The sequence below is a fragment of the Schistocerca gregaria genome, chromosome 2 (genome assembly GCF_023897955.1).
Source record: "Schistocerca gregaria isolate iqSchGreg1 chromosome 2, iqSchGreg1.2, whole genome shotgun sequence".
Lineage (NCBI taxonomy): Eukaryota > Metazoa > Arthropoda > Insecta > Orthoptera > Acrididae > Schistocerca > Schistocerca gregaria.
The window spans coordinates 75,732,284-75,749,763 of NC_064921.1; the positions used below are offsets into that span (position 1 = coordinate 75,732,284).

The 17,480-nt window shown below is 43.8% G+C and overlaps 1 protein-coding gene across 4 annotated transcripts in view; it reads left to right on the forward strand.

Annotated features, from left to right (window-relative positions):
* Window positions 1–17,480, forward strand: part of LOC126336348 (solute carrier organic anion transporter family member 4A1) — an 840,769-nt gene that overhangs the window by 250,092 nt on the left and 573,197 nt on the right. For 3 of the 4 annotated variants that reach the window (XM_049999925.1, XM_049999926.1, XM_049999927.1), the window contains exon 2: window positions 1,243–1,377. In XM_049999925.1, coding sequence (XP_049855882.1) covers window positions 1,316–1,377 — 62 coding nt within the window. In that variant the 5' untranslated portion in view covers window positions 1,243–1,315. Of the gene's footprint in view, window positions 1–1,242; window positions 1,378–17,480 lie in introns of those variants that run through there. The other variant, XM_049999928.1, reaches the window with a different exon arrangement.

A 17,480-nucleotide genomic window follows, 5' to 3' on the forward strand; every position in this document is an offset into this window, starting at 1 on the left:
TGCGAAGTTTTTCATCTTTGACCTCTCGAACGGCGTTTTCGCCAGTTCTGTTCAATATGTCACTTTTCACATCGTTGATACTCTTCATCACTTTCGCATTTGTTCTGTTTGTGCGTAGTTGAGATCTACGTAGCTGGTCCGTTCCGTTCTACATGTCTTTCAAACCTTCGTTAAAATGACTGAAATGGTTATAGTGATCGCGAAACTTCGCAATGGTGTCTTATAACCTTGCACTCCTATTTGTTTCCCGAAATTTTCTTTGACCTTCTCCATTGTTTCTTCGACCTAAAAATAAAATGAAAGCGATAATCAAGTTGCGAACAGGCTGTGCTTTTTTTTATTATTAATACAGCTTGTTCTTTCTTTGTTTTCTACTTTTTAGAATCCAGGTAAGTACCGGGTGATCAAAAAGTCAGTTTAAATTTGAAAACTTAATAAACCACGGAACAATGTAGATAGAGAGGTAAAAATTGACACGCATGCTTGGCATGACATGGGGTTTTATTAGAACAAAAAAAGTATTGCTAGACGAGTGAATGATCTCTTGCGTGCGTCGTTTGGTGATGATCGTGTGCTCAGCCGCCACTTTCGTCATGCTTGGCCTCCCAGGTCCCCAGACCTCAGTCCGTCTGATTATTGGCTTTGGGGTTACCTGAAGTCGCACAAGTGTATCGAGATCGACCGACATCTCTAGGGATGCTGAAAGACAACATCTGACGCCAGTGCCTCATCATAACTCCGGATACGCTTCACAGTGCTGTTCACAACATTATTCCTCGACTACAGCTATTGTTGAGGAGTGATGGTGGGCATGTTGAGCATTTCCTGTAAAGAACATCATCTTTGTTTTGCCTTACTTTGTTATGCTAATTATTGCTATTGTGATCAGATGAAGCGCCATCTGTCGGACGTTTTTTGAACTTTTTTTTTGTTCTAATAAAACCCCATGTCATTCCAAGTATGTGTGTCAATTTGTACCTCTCTATCTACATTATTCCGTGATTTATTCAGTTTTCAAATTTATACTGACTTTTTGATCACAGGGTATTTGAGATTTATTTGATGCGAAAGTACCATGAAGGCGGTTTTGTAGACGAAATTAATAGTGCTTGACATTCATTTAGGTGAGATCACAGTCCTTGATGCCAGGATTATGATAATAATTACACTTGTCTGATGCCTCACCTTTCGTCAGATTTTTGGTAGATTTTTAACGTTTTGTTGTCTTCTGTTTTTGTGCAGTGCCGTGAAGACTAGCCAGCGCAGATAATGAACCGGGAAGCGGGACACATAAACGAAGCGTTCGCAGACAACGATGAGTACATCACCAAGATACCGGACGACAGAAACTACGTGGAGATCGACCTCACTGACAAGGTAAGGACAGCCTCCGTTTGTAAGCTGTACCAGCTGCGACCCTCCCGTGGAAAACTCAGCTGATTTTGTCGCATATCTGACGCAACTGCTTTCTTTACCGTATCTGACAGGTTTCAGATAGATTGTATAATGGTAAGGCAGAGATTTAGGAACCAGGTTTTAAATTGTAAGACATTTCCAGGGGCTGATGTGGACTCTGACCACAATCTCTTGGTTATGACCTGTAGATTAAAACTGAAGAAACTGCAAAAAGGTGGAAATTTAAGGAGATGGGACATGGATAAACTAAAAGAACCAGAGGTTGTACAGAGTTTCAGGAAGAGCAAAAGGGAGCAATTGACAGGAATGGGGGAACGAAATACGGTGGAAGAAGAATGCGTAGCTTTGAGGGATGAAGTAGTGAAGGCAGCAGAGGATCAAGTAGGTAAAAAGACGAGGGCTAGTAGAAATCCTTTGCTAACAGAAGAAATATTGAATTTAATTGATGAAAGGAGAAAATATAAAAATGCAGCAAATGAAGCAGGCAAAAAGGAATACAGACGTCTCAAAAATGAGATCTACAGGAATTGCAAAATGGCTAAGCAGGGATGGCTAGAGGACAAATGTAAGGATTTAGAGGCTTATCTCACTAGGGGTAAGGTAGATACTGCCTACAGGAAAATTAAAGATACCTTTGGAGATAAGAGAACCACTTGTATGAACATCAAGAGCTCAGGTGGAAACCCAGTTTTAAGCAAAGAAGGGAAAGCAGAAAGGTGGAAGGAGTATATAGAGGGTCTATACAAGGGCGATGTGCTTGAGGACAATATTATGGAAATGGAAGAGGATGTAGATGGAGATGAAATGGGAAATACGATAGTGCGTGAAGAGTTTGACAGAGCACTGAAAGACCTGAGTCGAAACAAGGCCCCCGGAGTAGACAACATTCCATTGGAACTACTGACGGCCTTGGGAGAGCCAGTCCTGACAAAACTCTACCATCTGGTGAGCAAGATGTATGAGACAGGCGAAATACCCTCCGACTTCAAGAAGAATATAATAATTCCAATCCCAAAGAAAGCAGGTGTTGACAGATGAATCACCGGACAGATGTGAAAATTACCGAACTATCAGTTTAATAACTCACAGCTGCAAAAAACTAACGCGAATTCTCTACAGACGAATGGAAAAACTAGTAGTAGCCGACCTCGGGGAAGATCAGTTTGGATTCCGTAGAAATGTTGGAACACGTGAGGCAATACTGTCCCTACGACTTACCTTAGAAGCTAGATTAAGGAAGGGCAAACCTACGTTTCTAGCATTTGTAGACTTAGAGAAAGCTTTCTACAATGTTGAGTGGAATACTCTCTTTCAAATTCTGAAGTTAGCAGGGGTAAAATACAGGGAGCGAAAGGCTATTTACAATTTGTACAGAAACCAGATGGCAGTTATAAGAGTCGAGGGACACGAAAGGGAAGCAGTGGTTGGGAAGGGAGTGAGACAGGGTTGTAGTCTCTCCCCGATGTTATTCAATCTGTATATTGAGCAAGCAGTGAAGGAAACAAAAGAAAAATTCGGAGTAGGTATTAAAATCCATGGAGAAGAAATAAAAATGTTGAAGTTCGCCGATGACATCTTAATTCTGTCAGAGACAGCAAAGGACTTGGAAGAGCAGTTGAACGGAATGGATAGTGTCTTGAAAGGAGGATATAAGATGAACATCAACAAAAGCAAAACGAGGATATGGAATGTAGTCGAATTAAGTCGGGTGATGCTGAGGGAATTAGGTTAGGAAATGAGACACTTAAGGTAGTAAAGAAGTTTTGCTATTTGGGGAGCAAAATAACTGATGATGGTCGAAGTAGAGACGATATAAAATGTAGACTGGCAATGGCAAGGAAAGCGTTCTTGAAGAAGAGAAATTTGTTAACATCGAGTATAGATTTAAGTGTCAGGAAGTCATTTCTGAAAGTATTTGTATGGAGTGTAGCCATGTATGGAAGTGAAACATGGACGATAAATAGTTTGGACAAGAAGAGAATAGAAGCTTTCGAAATGTGGTGCTACAGAAGAATGCTGAAGACTAGATGGGTAGATCACATAACTAATGTGGAAGTATTGAATAGGATTGGGGAGAAGAGAAGTTTGTGGCACAACTTGACCAGAAGAAGGGATCGGTTGGTAGGACATGTTCTGAGGCATCAAAGGATCATAAATTTAGTATTGTAGGGCAGCGTGGAGGGTAAAAATCGTAGAGGGAGACCTAGAGATGACTGCACTAAGCAGATACAGAAGGATGTAGGTTGCAGTAGGTACTGGGAGATGAAGAAGCTTGCATTAGATAGAGTAGCATGGAGAGCTGCATTCAACCAGTCTCAGAACTGAAGACCACAACAACAACATCTGTTGTAAATGGTCCACGCGGAAAATGTAGTAACATAAGGACGTACGTTTCTGAGTTGTGTCAAACTCTACTTAGTTGAGCTAGGGCTCTGCTGGAGCGAATACTCTCGCTGTAAAATAGAAATACACTCACGTTCGTAAAGAAAACGGAAGACCTTGCACTACTAGAGATAGGACGTTTACAGGACATTTACATTAGTACGACGGTCACTCCAAAGCAAATGCACACTATTTTTGTAAAAATACAGTTTTAATTCTGCGTGTGTGAAAGTTTTACGGTGTGTAGATACATCGTTCCCGCTTGTTTTCAAACATATTTCAACCTGTTCCCGTGAGTGGTGCCGTCACAGCATGTCTTCAAGATGGCTGCTACACTTGACGTTCGTCAGAAGCAACGTGCTGTCATAGAATTCCTGTGTTGTGAAAACGAGACAGTGGTAAACATCCACAAGAGGTTGAAAAAGATCTACGGAGATGCTGCTGTCGATCGCAGTACATTTAGTCGATGGGGAAGCAGGTTACGCGATGAAAGCGGGCATGGCAGTATAGAGGATTGTCCTCGCAGCGGCAGGTCTCGGACTGCACACACTCCAGACAATGTGCAGAGAGTTAACGAATTGGTGACTGCTGACAGACGCATCACAGTGAGTGAATTGTCACGCTACATTTGGATATGGGAAGGAAGTGTTTGCAGAATACTGAAAGTGTTGGCGTTTAAAAATGGTTTGTGCCATGTGGGTTCGCAGGATGTTGACAGTGGCTCACAAAGAAACAAGAAAAATGGTATGCAGTGAACTTTTGGAACAGTGCGAGAATGGTGGAGATGAATTTCTTGGAAGAATTGTGACAGATGATGAAACATGTTTCCGTCATTCTTCATCAGAGACGAAGAGGCAATCAGTGGAGTGGCATCGTGCAAATTCACCCAAGAAAAAAAAATCGAAACCACATCTTCTGCTGGAAAAGTTATGGCTACGGTGTTTTTCGATTCCGAAAGACTCTTGCTTGTGGACATCATGCCAAGTGGAACCACCATAAATTCTGATGTATAGGTGACGACACTGAAGAAACTTCAAGCTCGACTGAGTCCTGTTCGACCACATCGGCAAAAGCAGGATGTTTTGATGTTGCACGACAATATGTCAGTCTAAAAACCATGGAAGCGATCACAAAACTCGGATAGACAACAGAAACACCCGCCTTACAGTCCTGACCTGGCTGCATGTGACTATCATCTCTTTGGGAAACTGTAAGACACTCTTCGTGGAACAAAGTTTGAACATGATGGCTTCCTCGTGCACGCTGCCAAACAGAGGCTCCAACAGGTTGGTCCAGAATTTTACCTTACAGGCACTGGTTCCAAGATGGCGTAAGAAGGTTGAGAGGAAATTATGTGGCGAAATGAAAGTATTGTTCCTAAGGCATGTGTCTATACACTGTAAAACTTTCAAACATGTAGAATAAAAGATGTATTTTAAAGAAAATAGTGTGCCTTTCTTTTGGAGTGACCCTCGTATGTTCTGCAGAAATGATTAGCATTAGAACAATGCCGGCCAAGCGGGTTCAAGGTCAATATCAACAATCACGGCACAACACCACCTACCGGTAAAATGTGCCTCTCGTCGTCGGTACAAACCGAAGGTAATGGATCAGTGTGACCTGAGCAGACGCGCATGATGCCTCGCAGAAGCAAGCGCGAACGGTACCGTCAGATCAGTGGGTTTGAAAGAGGGCGCATCATTAGCATGAGAGAATGTTGTCCATCCGTTGGGGAAATTGCTGATCGTGTAGGACTAAGAGTTTCGGCAGCAATGCAACAGGTGTGTGCAGAATGGTTCACGGAAGGCCTGAGAACAAGAGGTGGGTAGGATCGCAACACCCAGCCCCCCCCCCCCCCCCCAAGAAGATCGGCAGCTCATCAAAATGGCATTGCAGGACAGGTATACGTCCTCCTCGGATCTGGCGCAACATCATACACTATCAGAGATGACAGTCTATCGCTGTTTATAACGGTATGGGTTACGTGGGCTTCGTCCACATCTCTGCCTACCTTTAACGAATGGGCAGAAACATACTAGACGGCAATTGTGTGTGCAACGACGTCGCTGGGGAGAGGAATGGCTTTAGATAGTGTTTTAAGATGAATCCAGGTCTTGTTCGTTTGAATGTGTTTGAAAATGATGACCGCATTTTGGTTTGCCGCAGATAGGGTGAGCGGCATCACAGTGACTGCTTTCCCACAAGACATACAGCGCCAGCTCAAGGCCTTATGTGTGTGACGCTGTTTGGTACAATGACAAATCACATCTGGCGAGTGTCCAGGGCACTGTGACCAGTGTGTACTACGTGCATGACATCCTGTCTCGTAGCCACACCCTTTCTGCACAACACCCCAAACGACATTTTTCACTAAGACAATGCTCGACCACATGTTGCTGCCTTCTTGGTGTCGCAGGTTCTCAGCATTTGCCCTGGCCCAGAGATCAACAGACTTGTCACCAATGGAAAATACTGTATATGCGACATAGGGAGACGATGAGTGCAGCACAGTGACCCATTGCCAACCACCACAGATAAAATTTGGAACCAGGTCAATGCAGCATCGATGGCTATAAAACATGACGCCATTCGCTCCTTATAAGTGTCGATGCCATCACGCATGGAACAAGTTGTTAGGGCCCATGGCGGATCCTGTATCTGTTAGGCAACAGGACACATGCTGACCCGAGGTGACTGAAATGCTCGTCATTCCTGCACAACATACTAATGTATATGTCCTGTGAATACGAACGTCCTATCTGAAGTCATTCAAGATGTTCTGTTTTTTCTGGACATAAGTGCATATTAGCTGTGTTGTCACTACTGGCTGCTACAAGATCGTGCAAAATAGGCAGCTACTGAATTTTACACCAGTAAAGCATTATCAAACTCCAGAGCAATCGAATCATATATGCAGGGTGTAAATGATAACTTTTCACAACATACCACAGTTGTTAAGTGAAGTCGAGACGAACAGTTTCATATGGGACACTTGTGGTCTGTCCAGCCGGGAAGCAACCTCAAATCGGCCTTCGAAAGCCACGTGTCGTTGGCACACGAGACAAGGCAGCTAACGATGTGCATGTGTACAGGATATCTAATATCACAGAACACGGCGCCATCAGCACGTGGGACGATCTGGTTAGCGTGATTTGGCGCTCTCAAGTGGCAGTAGTCGGCTTCATTTCGCTCACAAATCATACAGTTTCATAACAAAAATAGATACGCGTAGGATACACAAATCTTCTGTCTTTGGCTTGCGCCTTTGTCCCGCAGTTTTCGCAGGGTCGGCATTGTTACCGTCGGATTTGGTATGGTTAATTGAAAGGGGTGACCGGATGCCCTTCCTGCCGCCACCCCCTATACCCCCCGAGACGGAATCAGTGTACCCCCAGCTGTCTGCATCTTGTGGAAACCATGAGATAGTGCGAACGTGTTTCAAATGTCTGCGAGTCGTGTAACTGAGGCGGGGTGTGGGAACCAGCCTGTTATTCAACTAGTGGGATGTGGAAAATCGCCTAAAAACCACATCCAGGCTGTCCGGCACACCAGCCCACGTCGTTAATCCGCCGGGCGGATTCGATCTGGGTTCGGTGCGCCTACCCGAGTCCAGGAAGCAGCGCATTAGCGCTCTTTGCTAACCTGCGGATACGCGCCGAGGATACAAAAATAAAAACTTGAATTTCCGTGAACGCGTAATAGCACGAGAATGAAAGATACGTGTCCACTCAGTAAGGACACCAGCCTATAAAGTTCACCAAATCGAACAAAGAGCGCACTTATTGTATTTACCTAACATCAAATATTACAGAAACCATTTCTATTAACATAACGAGAAGATGAAAAAAAATTTATGCAGTAGGATACGAATCGATGTACCCTCAGTTCTGGGGCGTCTAAACCGAGCAAGAACTCTTTTTACAAGCGAACTCGTATTTTATGTTACACACTTTTAAAAGCTTTAGTGCCAAATGTTATTAACTGGAAATTTGATCATAACGAATCCTAACAAGAACTCATGAGTCTTGAATGAGTCGTTGCCTCAAATCGGCTTACTCTTGTAGCACGCAAGTTATAACGCGAAAATAACTAAATACGAAAATTCTTTGACCACCATGTGACGTTTCCAGTCATTTTATTACAACAAATCGTACCAATAACGATCCGCTCTCGAGATATCCAATGCGCTGGTGCTTAGGAACAGCCTGTATATTCATAGGGAGTAACGTTTATCATAAAAACCCGCCGAATATGGGCGTCTACTGAACACGAGAAATAAAGTATAACGTCTTGTTTTTTTTTTTTTTTTTTTTTTTTTTTTTTTTTTTTTTTTTTTTTTTTTTGTTTGTGACGTAGGGAGCATTCTTGCTTCTTATTAGTTCTGCTTTACGTGTCACGTTGCTGAAATATCGCAGATACTGCGTTTCACGTGAAGGAATGGCTCCTCAATGTGAAATAGCAGGAAGTGATGTCACAAAACACGTAGAGTGCCACGTCAGCGTTAGCTAACTCGTCCCGTGTGCTGACGGCTTAAGCTACAGAGCACGCGCGCTGAGCAAGTTCATTTATTTTTCAGGCTAAAATCGCTCTTGAACATTAAAAACCCCTTGTTCTTACACTAACAAAATGAAAATTGACGTTTTTGTAATTTTTACCTCAAGATATTGTGAATTTTAATGGCATAAAGTTAACAATGAAATCGTTTTGTTTGTTTGGACTTCTTATTGCTAAAGGAATGTGCTTGTAAGGGTTGAGTTTAGTTCGAATTGTAAACGTGATTACTTCCTGCGTAACGCTTACAAACGTCATTTTTCTTTCATTAGCTTCACGGGAAAGTTGAAGTAATAGTGTTAACGAAATAGCCCACTAAACAGCCTGGGGACGCCAAAGAGAGGATACTGAAAACCTCGCGCATGCGCTGTAGCTTAGGTGGCCTTTGTAAGCCGGTTTCAGCATGTTTCCGGACTTCATAGAGAACAAGTATCTTGTATCAAATTATTCGTCTCGACTTCCCCACACCTCTGTGGTTCGTTGTAAACAGATATCGCTTACACCCTGTAGAGTCCCTCGTCTTTGAGCAGCGATCGAATGCGAAGTAAACAGATCGTGTGGAAGATCTATCGGGTCCTTTTCATAGAAACCATCTCGGTGCTGGCCTTAGGCGATAAACCAAAATATGGATTGCTGGTTCGGGATTTGAACCGGTATCCAGTACGATAACCACTGTGTTACCTTGCTCGGCGTGTACAAAAACAGCTCACGCGGTTAATCAATTCTGCGATATTGCCGTTCATGCGTAAAAGAGACTGTCGGCTTCCTTTTTAGTCCGTACGAATCGCTGCCTTCACACACGAACGTCGGTCTTGCTGGCTAGTGAGGCCCAGGCTATAAATCACAACGTTTACAGTGCAGTTCTCAGCGGATCATAGCATTTTGTTTTGCCAATTATCCCTTCATTCACTTCTAGCACTGATCTATTTATCTGCAAAATGTAAGTCTCTCCTTGGTTCAGCATCCAGTCTCAGCTGTAAGTTTTCCAAATAAACAGCTGGGTATGCTAGATCCGAAGTCGTAGGAAACGAGAGTATATCAGTTCTAATAGGCGCAAGCGAAGTAAAGCAGTATGGTGAGCAAAACAAATTGCCATTTGACGACAGCTTTTATCTTACGTCAAGTTAGTGAGCAAACTGCGTATAAGTTGTACACCTAAGGGTCTATATTTCTTTCTAAGGTATGGTGGAGTTTGTCCTGCCTACTGCTCTATGTAGTTCATTTAGAAGCATTGGATTAGAGTTTACAGTATGTGCCTTCTTTTGTCTATGAGTAAATATCATGTTTTACCAAATACTTAAAATGTATTACAATGATTTTAAAAGGCTCCAGAATAAACACTTATCGGCGAAAGGCAAAGCTCACGAGTTCGAGTTTCGGTCCGTTTCACAGTTTTAATTTACAAGTAAGTTTTAATTTTAAAGGTTGTTCATTGTGTGTTTGGATGTAAATGGAAATCGAAAAAAATATTGTGCGAAAAGTGTTACTTTCTCGGGCAGTGAATTTATTGTATGCATCATGTTGTATACTAGAAAATAAAAATGTGTCACTGACTATTTCCATTATAAGGTGGATCAAAGCAATCTTTGTACTGTAGACAACGCAGCATATCATATGCCGTGTGTAGTGATCCGACAGTACAGACGTCACATTTACCAAATGGTCAACATAGCTCGACAGTGCACGTTGAGGTGACAAAAGTCGTAGGATATTTCCTAATATTACGTCGGACGTCATTTTGGTCGGCGTAGTGCAGCAACTCGACGTGTTACGAACTCAACAAGTCGTTGCAAGTCCTCTGCTGAAATACTGAGCCATGCTGCCTCTATAGGCACCCGTAATTGCGAAAGTATGTCGGTGCAGGATTTCGTACACGAGCTGACTTCTCGACTATGTCCCATAAATGCTCGGTGGGATTGGTATAGGACGATATGGGTGGCCAAATCATTCGCTTGACTTGTCCAGAATATTCGTCAAACAAATATCGCGAACAATTGTGGCCTGGTGACAGCATATTGTCATCGATAAAAATTCCTTCATTCTTGGGTATTCATAACCGCTTCAACTGTATTCGGTACTTTATTATTGGATCACTACCGTTGTCGTGGGACTAAAAGCCACATCTCGAGATGAACATATGACTGAAACGCTAGAGCTTTTCTGCTCTAATGTTTTAATCGTATGTTCATACAGTACCGAATACAGCGGAAGCGGTTATTAATGCACTAGATGATACTCGTAGCTGTTGTTGCCCTACCTAAAAGGTTGTCTGCAGTTCTATAATTGTTTGGGAATATGAAGTGCATGAATGGCTGCAAATGTAACAAGTAGCCGAACATAACCATTTCCGGGCTCCATCTTTATTGTGACACCACCAGCATGCACAATGTCGTGTAGATAACTTGGGTCCATGGCTTCATGGGGTCTGCTTCACACTATAACCCTACCATCAGTCTTACCTACTGAAACAGAGACTTTCGTGACGAGGTCACGGTTTTCCGGCGGTCTAGGGTCTAGGGTCCAAAACTCGCATCGGTCGTCTGCTGCCAAAGCCAATTAACGCTAAATTTCGCCATACTGTCGTAACGGATACGTTTGTCGTACATACCACATTGATTTCTGCGGTTATTTCATGTAGTTTTACTTGTCTGTTAACACTGACAACTATACGCAGCTGGCCACTGTGAGCGAGCACTTCTAGGCCCTTCAGTCTGGAACCGCGCGACCGCTACGGTCGCAGGTTCGAATCCTGCCTCGGGCATGGATGTGTGTGATGTCCTTAGGTTAGTTAGGTTTAAGTAGTTCTAACAATGTAAGTTCTAGAGGACCGATGACGTCAGATGTTCAAATGGTTCAAATGGCTCTGAGCACTATGGGACTTAACATCTGAGGTCATCAGTCCCCTAGAACTTCGAACTACTTAAACCTAACTAACCTAAGGATATCACACACATCCATGCCCGAGGCAGGATTCGAACCTGCGACCGTAGACCTCAGATGTTCTTTTTAGTGGTCAGAGCCATTTTTTGAACTATACGCAAACGCCGCTGCTCTCAGTCGTTACGTGAAGGCCGTCAGTCTTTGCGTTGTCCGTGGTGAGAGGTAATGCCTGAAATCTGGTAGTCTCGGCACACTCTTGACACTGTAGATCTCGGAATATTTAGTTCTCGGAAGATTTCCGAAATGGAATGTCCTACACGTCTAGCTCCAAGTACCATTCAAAGTCTATTAATTCTTGTCGTTTGGCCATAATCACGTCGGAAACCTTTTCACACGACGTGTGAGTCCACGGTTCGTGGTCTACTTGCTAGCATTGCTGCCTCTGGATCACGGGGTCCGGGTTCGATTCCCGGCCGGATTTGGGGATTTTCTCACAATTTCATCTTCATAATCATTTGTGACAGTGGCTGGAGTGGAGTGCGTAAAAAAATGCACTGTGAAGAAATTGGGACTTTTTACGGGCGCGCAGGCCGGTGTGGCCGAGCTGTTCTAGGCGCTTCAGTCTGGAACCGCGCGACCGCTATGGTCGCAGGTTCGAATCCAGCCTCGGGCATGGATGTATGTGATGTCCTTAGGTTAGTTAGGTTTAAGTAGTTCTAACAATATAAGTTCTAGAGGACTGATGACGTCAGATGTTCAAATGGTTCAAATGGCTCTGAGCACTATGGGACTTAACATCTGAGGTCATCAGTCCCATAGAACTTAGAACTACTTAAACCTAACTAATCCAAGGACATCACACACATCCATGCCCGAGGCAGGATTCGAATCTGCGACCGTAGCGGTCACGCGGTTCCAGACTGTAGCGCCTAGAACCGCACGGCCACTCCGGCCGGCCTCAGCCATTTGAACCACTTGTGCGGGCGCTGATGACCGCGCAGTTGAGCGCCCCACAAACTCAACATCATCACACAAAAGACGTGAGTACAAAAGGCAGCTCCGCCAAAGGACTGCCCTTTTGTACCTTGTGTACGCGATACTACAGCCATTTCTGTATGTGCATATCGCTATACCACGATTTTTATCACCTCAGTGTATATAAGCAGATGTGCAACGATATACACTAATAAGCAGAGCAGCTGAGGTCCTCTGCATATACTGTACACTGTTGCGGCGCAGCCGGTAATGCAGGCCGCCTACCCACCGGCTCACCCCAGGGCGCTCTTGGCACCATTAACAGTAAAAATGTTGCGCGACCTCGGAGAACTAGCGTTAAGTGTTCCCGAACCGGCTGCATTATTCAGCGCCTTGAAGAGCCTGCTGCGGGCCTCTGTGGTCCTAGGAACCGTCGGCTTTCACGCTCGGACGTAAATTGAGAAAGATGAGGGAGAGTGTGAACAGCGATGAGGTAGCAACTCACGAGCGTAGTTCACTATTCAGGAACTAGGTCGCTTCTTAAGTAACAGTGCACGTAACCGATTATACACAATTGCTACATCTCAGCGACTATGATACTATTTGAGACGTTGGTACACGGAAAATTGAGGGTTGAGGATGCCGAGTTTCTGACGTCACAGCACGGAATAAGCACGTTCGGGAACCTCCCGAAAGTACAGAGCAATATATAGCAAGTCAGATATTCTGAACTATAGTTTGAAGATCGACCAATGAGATGGAAGAAGACCAGATACGTCACATGACGCCTTCTCTCTTCAGTACAGAGTCGGGAGAAGCCATATTGAAATCAGTATGTACATATGCCGTTTCTATGCACCATCGAGTACCTCTCGAAAAACCGTCTTTAATTGTACGATTTGTTGTAGTAAAAAGATGGGAAACTCCAAATTGGTGCTTAAAAAATTATTGTAACTTGCGTATTATAAAAGTACGCAATTTCAAGACTTTGAGGATCCACCAAAAATGCATGGTCTTCGTACAGCTTGATATAATTAAATGTCAGTTTATAATATATCTACTATTAAAACCTTCAGGAGATTGCAAGATACGTGGTATGGTCGTCAGTCATTAATGATCGCTGCAGCGTAATGAGAAGGGACATAAAATTGTAAGGTAACATGCGATGTGTTGCTGGTTCGCTTCTCACTGGATGCCAAGATTCATTTACTAACCTTCGCGTTTCCTAACATGTTATGATACTTTCTTATTGGTTTAATTGTAGTATATTCTATAATATTCGATGTTATTTAAATATAAGTGCGCTTTTTCTGAAGAGTGAGTCGTTCGATCGGCTTTTTCTACAAGACAGCTTGCACCTCTTGTAGTGAGATGTTTTGGACTTTCTAGTTTCAAGTTTCATATTTCACATGTTGAAAGGTTCCTCTACTAGCAACAGTGATCAAGTTAGAATGATCTTAGGGTTTTACTAAAAACTGAGAATGATGAAACTAATTTTCATCTTATGTGGAGAACTATTCTAATTTGTGTCACTCTGTTTGTAATAGAACTTTAATACACCGATGTTCTTATAGACTGGACATGGTACTTACCATTTGCCCTATAACATGTCCATAGATAGTGAAGTTTTTGTTTATGCATACTGCAGACAACAACGTGACTAGCATATGGACAATGGAGGAGATGTCAGCACCTATTTCGTACTCAATTTGATTTATGAGCAAGATACTCGTAGAGCCTACAGCGGCCGTTGGGGAGCGCTGCGATTACGTATATCACGTTGAGGCACACGAACCGTATGTACAAGTCCCATCGTTTCTGAGCGTTCAGCACCATGTTGAACTCGGCACGTTCAACGCTGACGTTCGTAAGTATAGCCCACGTGCGAACGGCTTCAAAGGAACTGTGCTGACAAGAGGCAAAAAGGTCAGCAATCGTGGTAGGTGAGGGCTTTTGTTTCGTCGAACTGTAGAGAGTTACTGTCAATTTACTTACATATACATCATACTGCACTATTCACCTAACGGTGCCTGGCGGAAGGTACTTCTGATAACACTAACTGGTCCCCCCTACCATGTTCCACACCCGAATGGCGCCTAAGAGGAATGATTTTCTCGTCGTGGTCATATCGTCAGAAATTTGTTGTAGGAAGTAACATGTTGTCCAACCTCTCTTATAGCGTCTGCCACTGAAGTTCGTTTTGAATCCCTCGGCCGACAAACGATGCCGTGACCAAGGTGACCAAACATGGCGATCTTCATTGGGTCTTCTCTATCTCTTCTATCATTCCTACCTGGTAAGGGTCCCAGGGTGAAGAGTACTCAGGAACTGGTTGACACCGTTTCTCAAAAGCAACTTCTAATCAAGTTGCGGGCCTATGGGGTATCGTCGCAGTTGTGCGACTGGAATCGTGATTTTCTTTCAGGAAGGTCACAGTTCGTAGTAATAGACGGCAAATCATCGAGTAAAACTGAAGTGATATCAGGTGTTCCCCAGGGAAGCGTCCTGGGACCTCTGCTGTTCCTGATCTATATAAATGACCTGCGTGACAATCAGAGCAGTTCTCTTAGGTTGTTCGCAGATGATGCTGTAATTTACCGTCTAGTAAGGTCATGCGAAGACCAGCATCAGTTGCAAAGCGATTTAGAAAGGATTGCTGTATTGTGTGGCAGGTGGTAGTTGACGCTAAATAACGAAAAATGTGAGGTGATCCACATGAGTTCCAAAAGAAATCCGTTGGAATTCGATTACTCGATAAATAGTAAAATTCTCAAGGCTTTCAATTCAACGAATTCATCCTTTCTGCCTTCTCTCTGTTATCTTCCATGTCGATGCCTGTATGGTCACTGAGTGAACGAATAGAGGGTTTCGAACCGCTTACTAATTTTACGTAAGACCAAAACCTGTTAAGGTTATTACTCAGATCGGTTGACAAAATTTTACTTTCAGAGTGTTTGACCGCTTCTGTCATTGCTCCCCCTACGCTCGTTTCCGCTTCCTTCAGCTTTTGTTTACGTAACTGTTTTCTAACAAGGCTATGAAAACACGGCGCGTCTTTGCCATTACTTAAGATCTTGCTCGGAACATACTTGCTTAAGGTATATTGAACGATGCTTTTGAGTTTTTTTTCCATTTTTCCTACACGTCTCTGCCTTCATCTCTGAATATTTGATAGTTATTATTCAGATACTCTGCAATTTATATCCTGTCAGTCTTGCTAAGCAAAAATATTTTCCTAAGTTTCTTGACATTCCCTGTAATAATCATGGTCATAGTTGCTATCACAGCCTGATGATAACTGATGCCTTCCTCAATGTTAACTGATCCGGTAAGCTGAGATCTGTTTATTGCTAGTAGGTCTAAAACGTTGCCTTTTAGAGCTGGTTTTCTAGTTAACTGCTTAAAGTAATTTTCGGACAAGATATTCAGAAAAATGTCGCACAAGTGTCTCTGGCACCAGTTTTGATAGCATGGCTCTCCCTGCATATAACTGGCGAGTTGAAGCGACCCCCTATTACAAAAGCATGATCAGGAAAATTACTAACGATATTGTGGAAATTCTGTATGAAGTGCTATATCACTACAACTTCTGATCCAGGCATCCTATTACCGAGCGAGGTGGCGCAGTGATTAGCACACTGGACTCGCATTTGGGAGGACGACGGTTCAATCCCGTCTCCGCCCATCCTGATTTAGGTTTTCCGTGATTTCCCTAAATCGTTTCAGGCAAATGCCGGGATTGTTCCTTTGAAAAGGGCACAGCCGATTTCCTTCCCAATCCTTCCCTAACCCGAGCTTGCGCTCCGTCTCTAATGACCTCGTTGTCGACGGGACGTTAAACACTAACCACCACCACCACCAGGCATCCTATTACCATTTTTGACCGACCTTTGACACTTAACTTCACCCAGATTAATTCACATTCCTTATCCATGATAGCCTCGGTAGATATTGGTGACTGACCTATGCTTACGATAAATATTCCAATCTGAACTTAGGATTTCGTTGCTGTTCACAACCAGTTTCAACCAACTTTCCGTTCCGGAAACTACCTGGGCATTATAACCTTCAATAAGGGAGACTAATTCTGGGACGTTTCCTTTGATGCTCCTGCAGTTTCATAAAATCATATTAACCTTCTCATATTCAATATGCAAAGACGAACATTATCTGCGAACGTTGTGGCTGATGTAATTCGTCTCTGATCCCAAGGGGGTGGGGGCTTCGTTAACCCAAAAATGTCCCATGTGCACGCCACACATACTCCCGCTACCCTAGTAGCGGCTTCCTGCGTGTCTACAAAATTGTAGACACGCAGCTGATAGCGGAGATCGAGAAATTCGCATCTGGTATCGTCGCAGATTCGTCTGAACCTCTGGTTTAAACCTCTCTCCTACCAGAGGACAGCGATCGACCCTATGTACGACGCTGCAAAAAGTAAGCGATGTTCCTTGTGTCCACCACAAGAGGATATTTCTTAACACAGTCTCAGCGATCAAGTAGCAAGGGAGGTGGCACAATGGTTAGCCCACTGGTCTTGCACTCAGGAGGACGATGGTTTAAGGAAGGAGGACAGAGTCAGTACCCAAGTGGCAGAGATCATTCGTGCCGACATGTGCCACTATTTGTAGCTGGTTATACCCAATGTGGTCAATAGCCACCGGTAGAGCTTTCTGGATATTACAGATGAGACCCTTTGGCAAACATAGTGAGTGCACACTGGCATTCTTTCCCGCCCTGCTTGCTATTTCCCTGTGGTACTTACGATGGCTAGCGTACCTGGCCTTTGCACTTGTGCGAACTGGGCAGGAAAATCAGCCGCTGATCCTACATGAGAGGCATCTCGTGGTGGCTCAGATCTGTTATCAGCAGCGAGCAGCACATTGCAGCTGTTGCTAAGTCGCTTTGGCGAGCTGTAGGACTGGTACAACGCTGTAGTGTTTGGACGTGGCAGTAACTACACAGTGAATGAAGTTTCCGAGTTTCTGGGTTATCAAGTCGGACTGTCCCACATGTCAACAAAGAATGGTGTAGCGTTCACCGCCATGTAACAGAGCTTGAGGACAACGGCCGAAAAAAGATCCTAAGCAACAAGGACTGGAGACGAGTGTGTCACTTTATCAATGACAATCGGTTTCAAATTTGATAGCAGTTGGTGCTGTAAGTGCATGCAAGTCCAACTCAACCAGTTCCCGAGCGAATGTTACGGAGTCAGGTGCCTCGTAAACTGCCATTGCTAACAGCTCAGATACATTTGCACGTCTTCAAATAGGCCA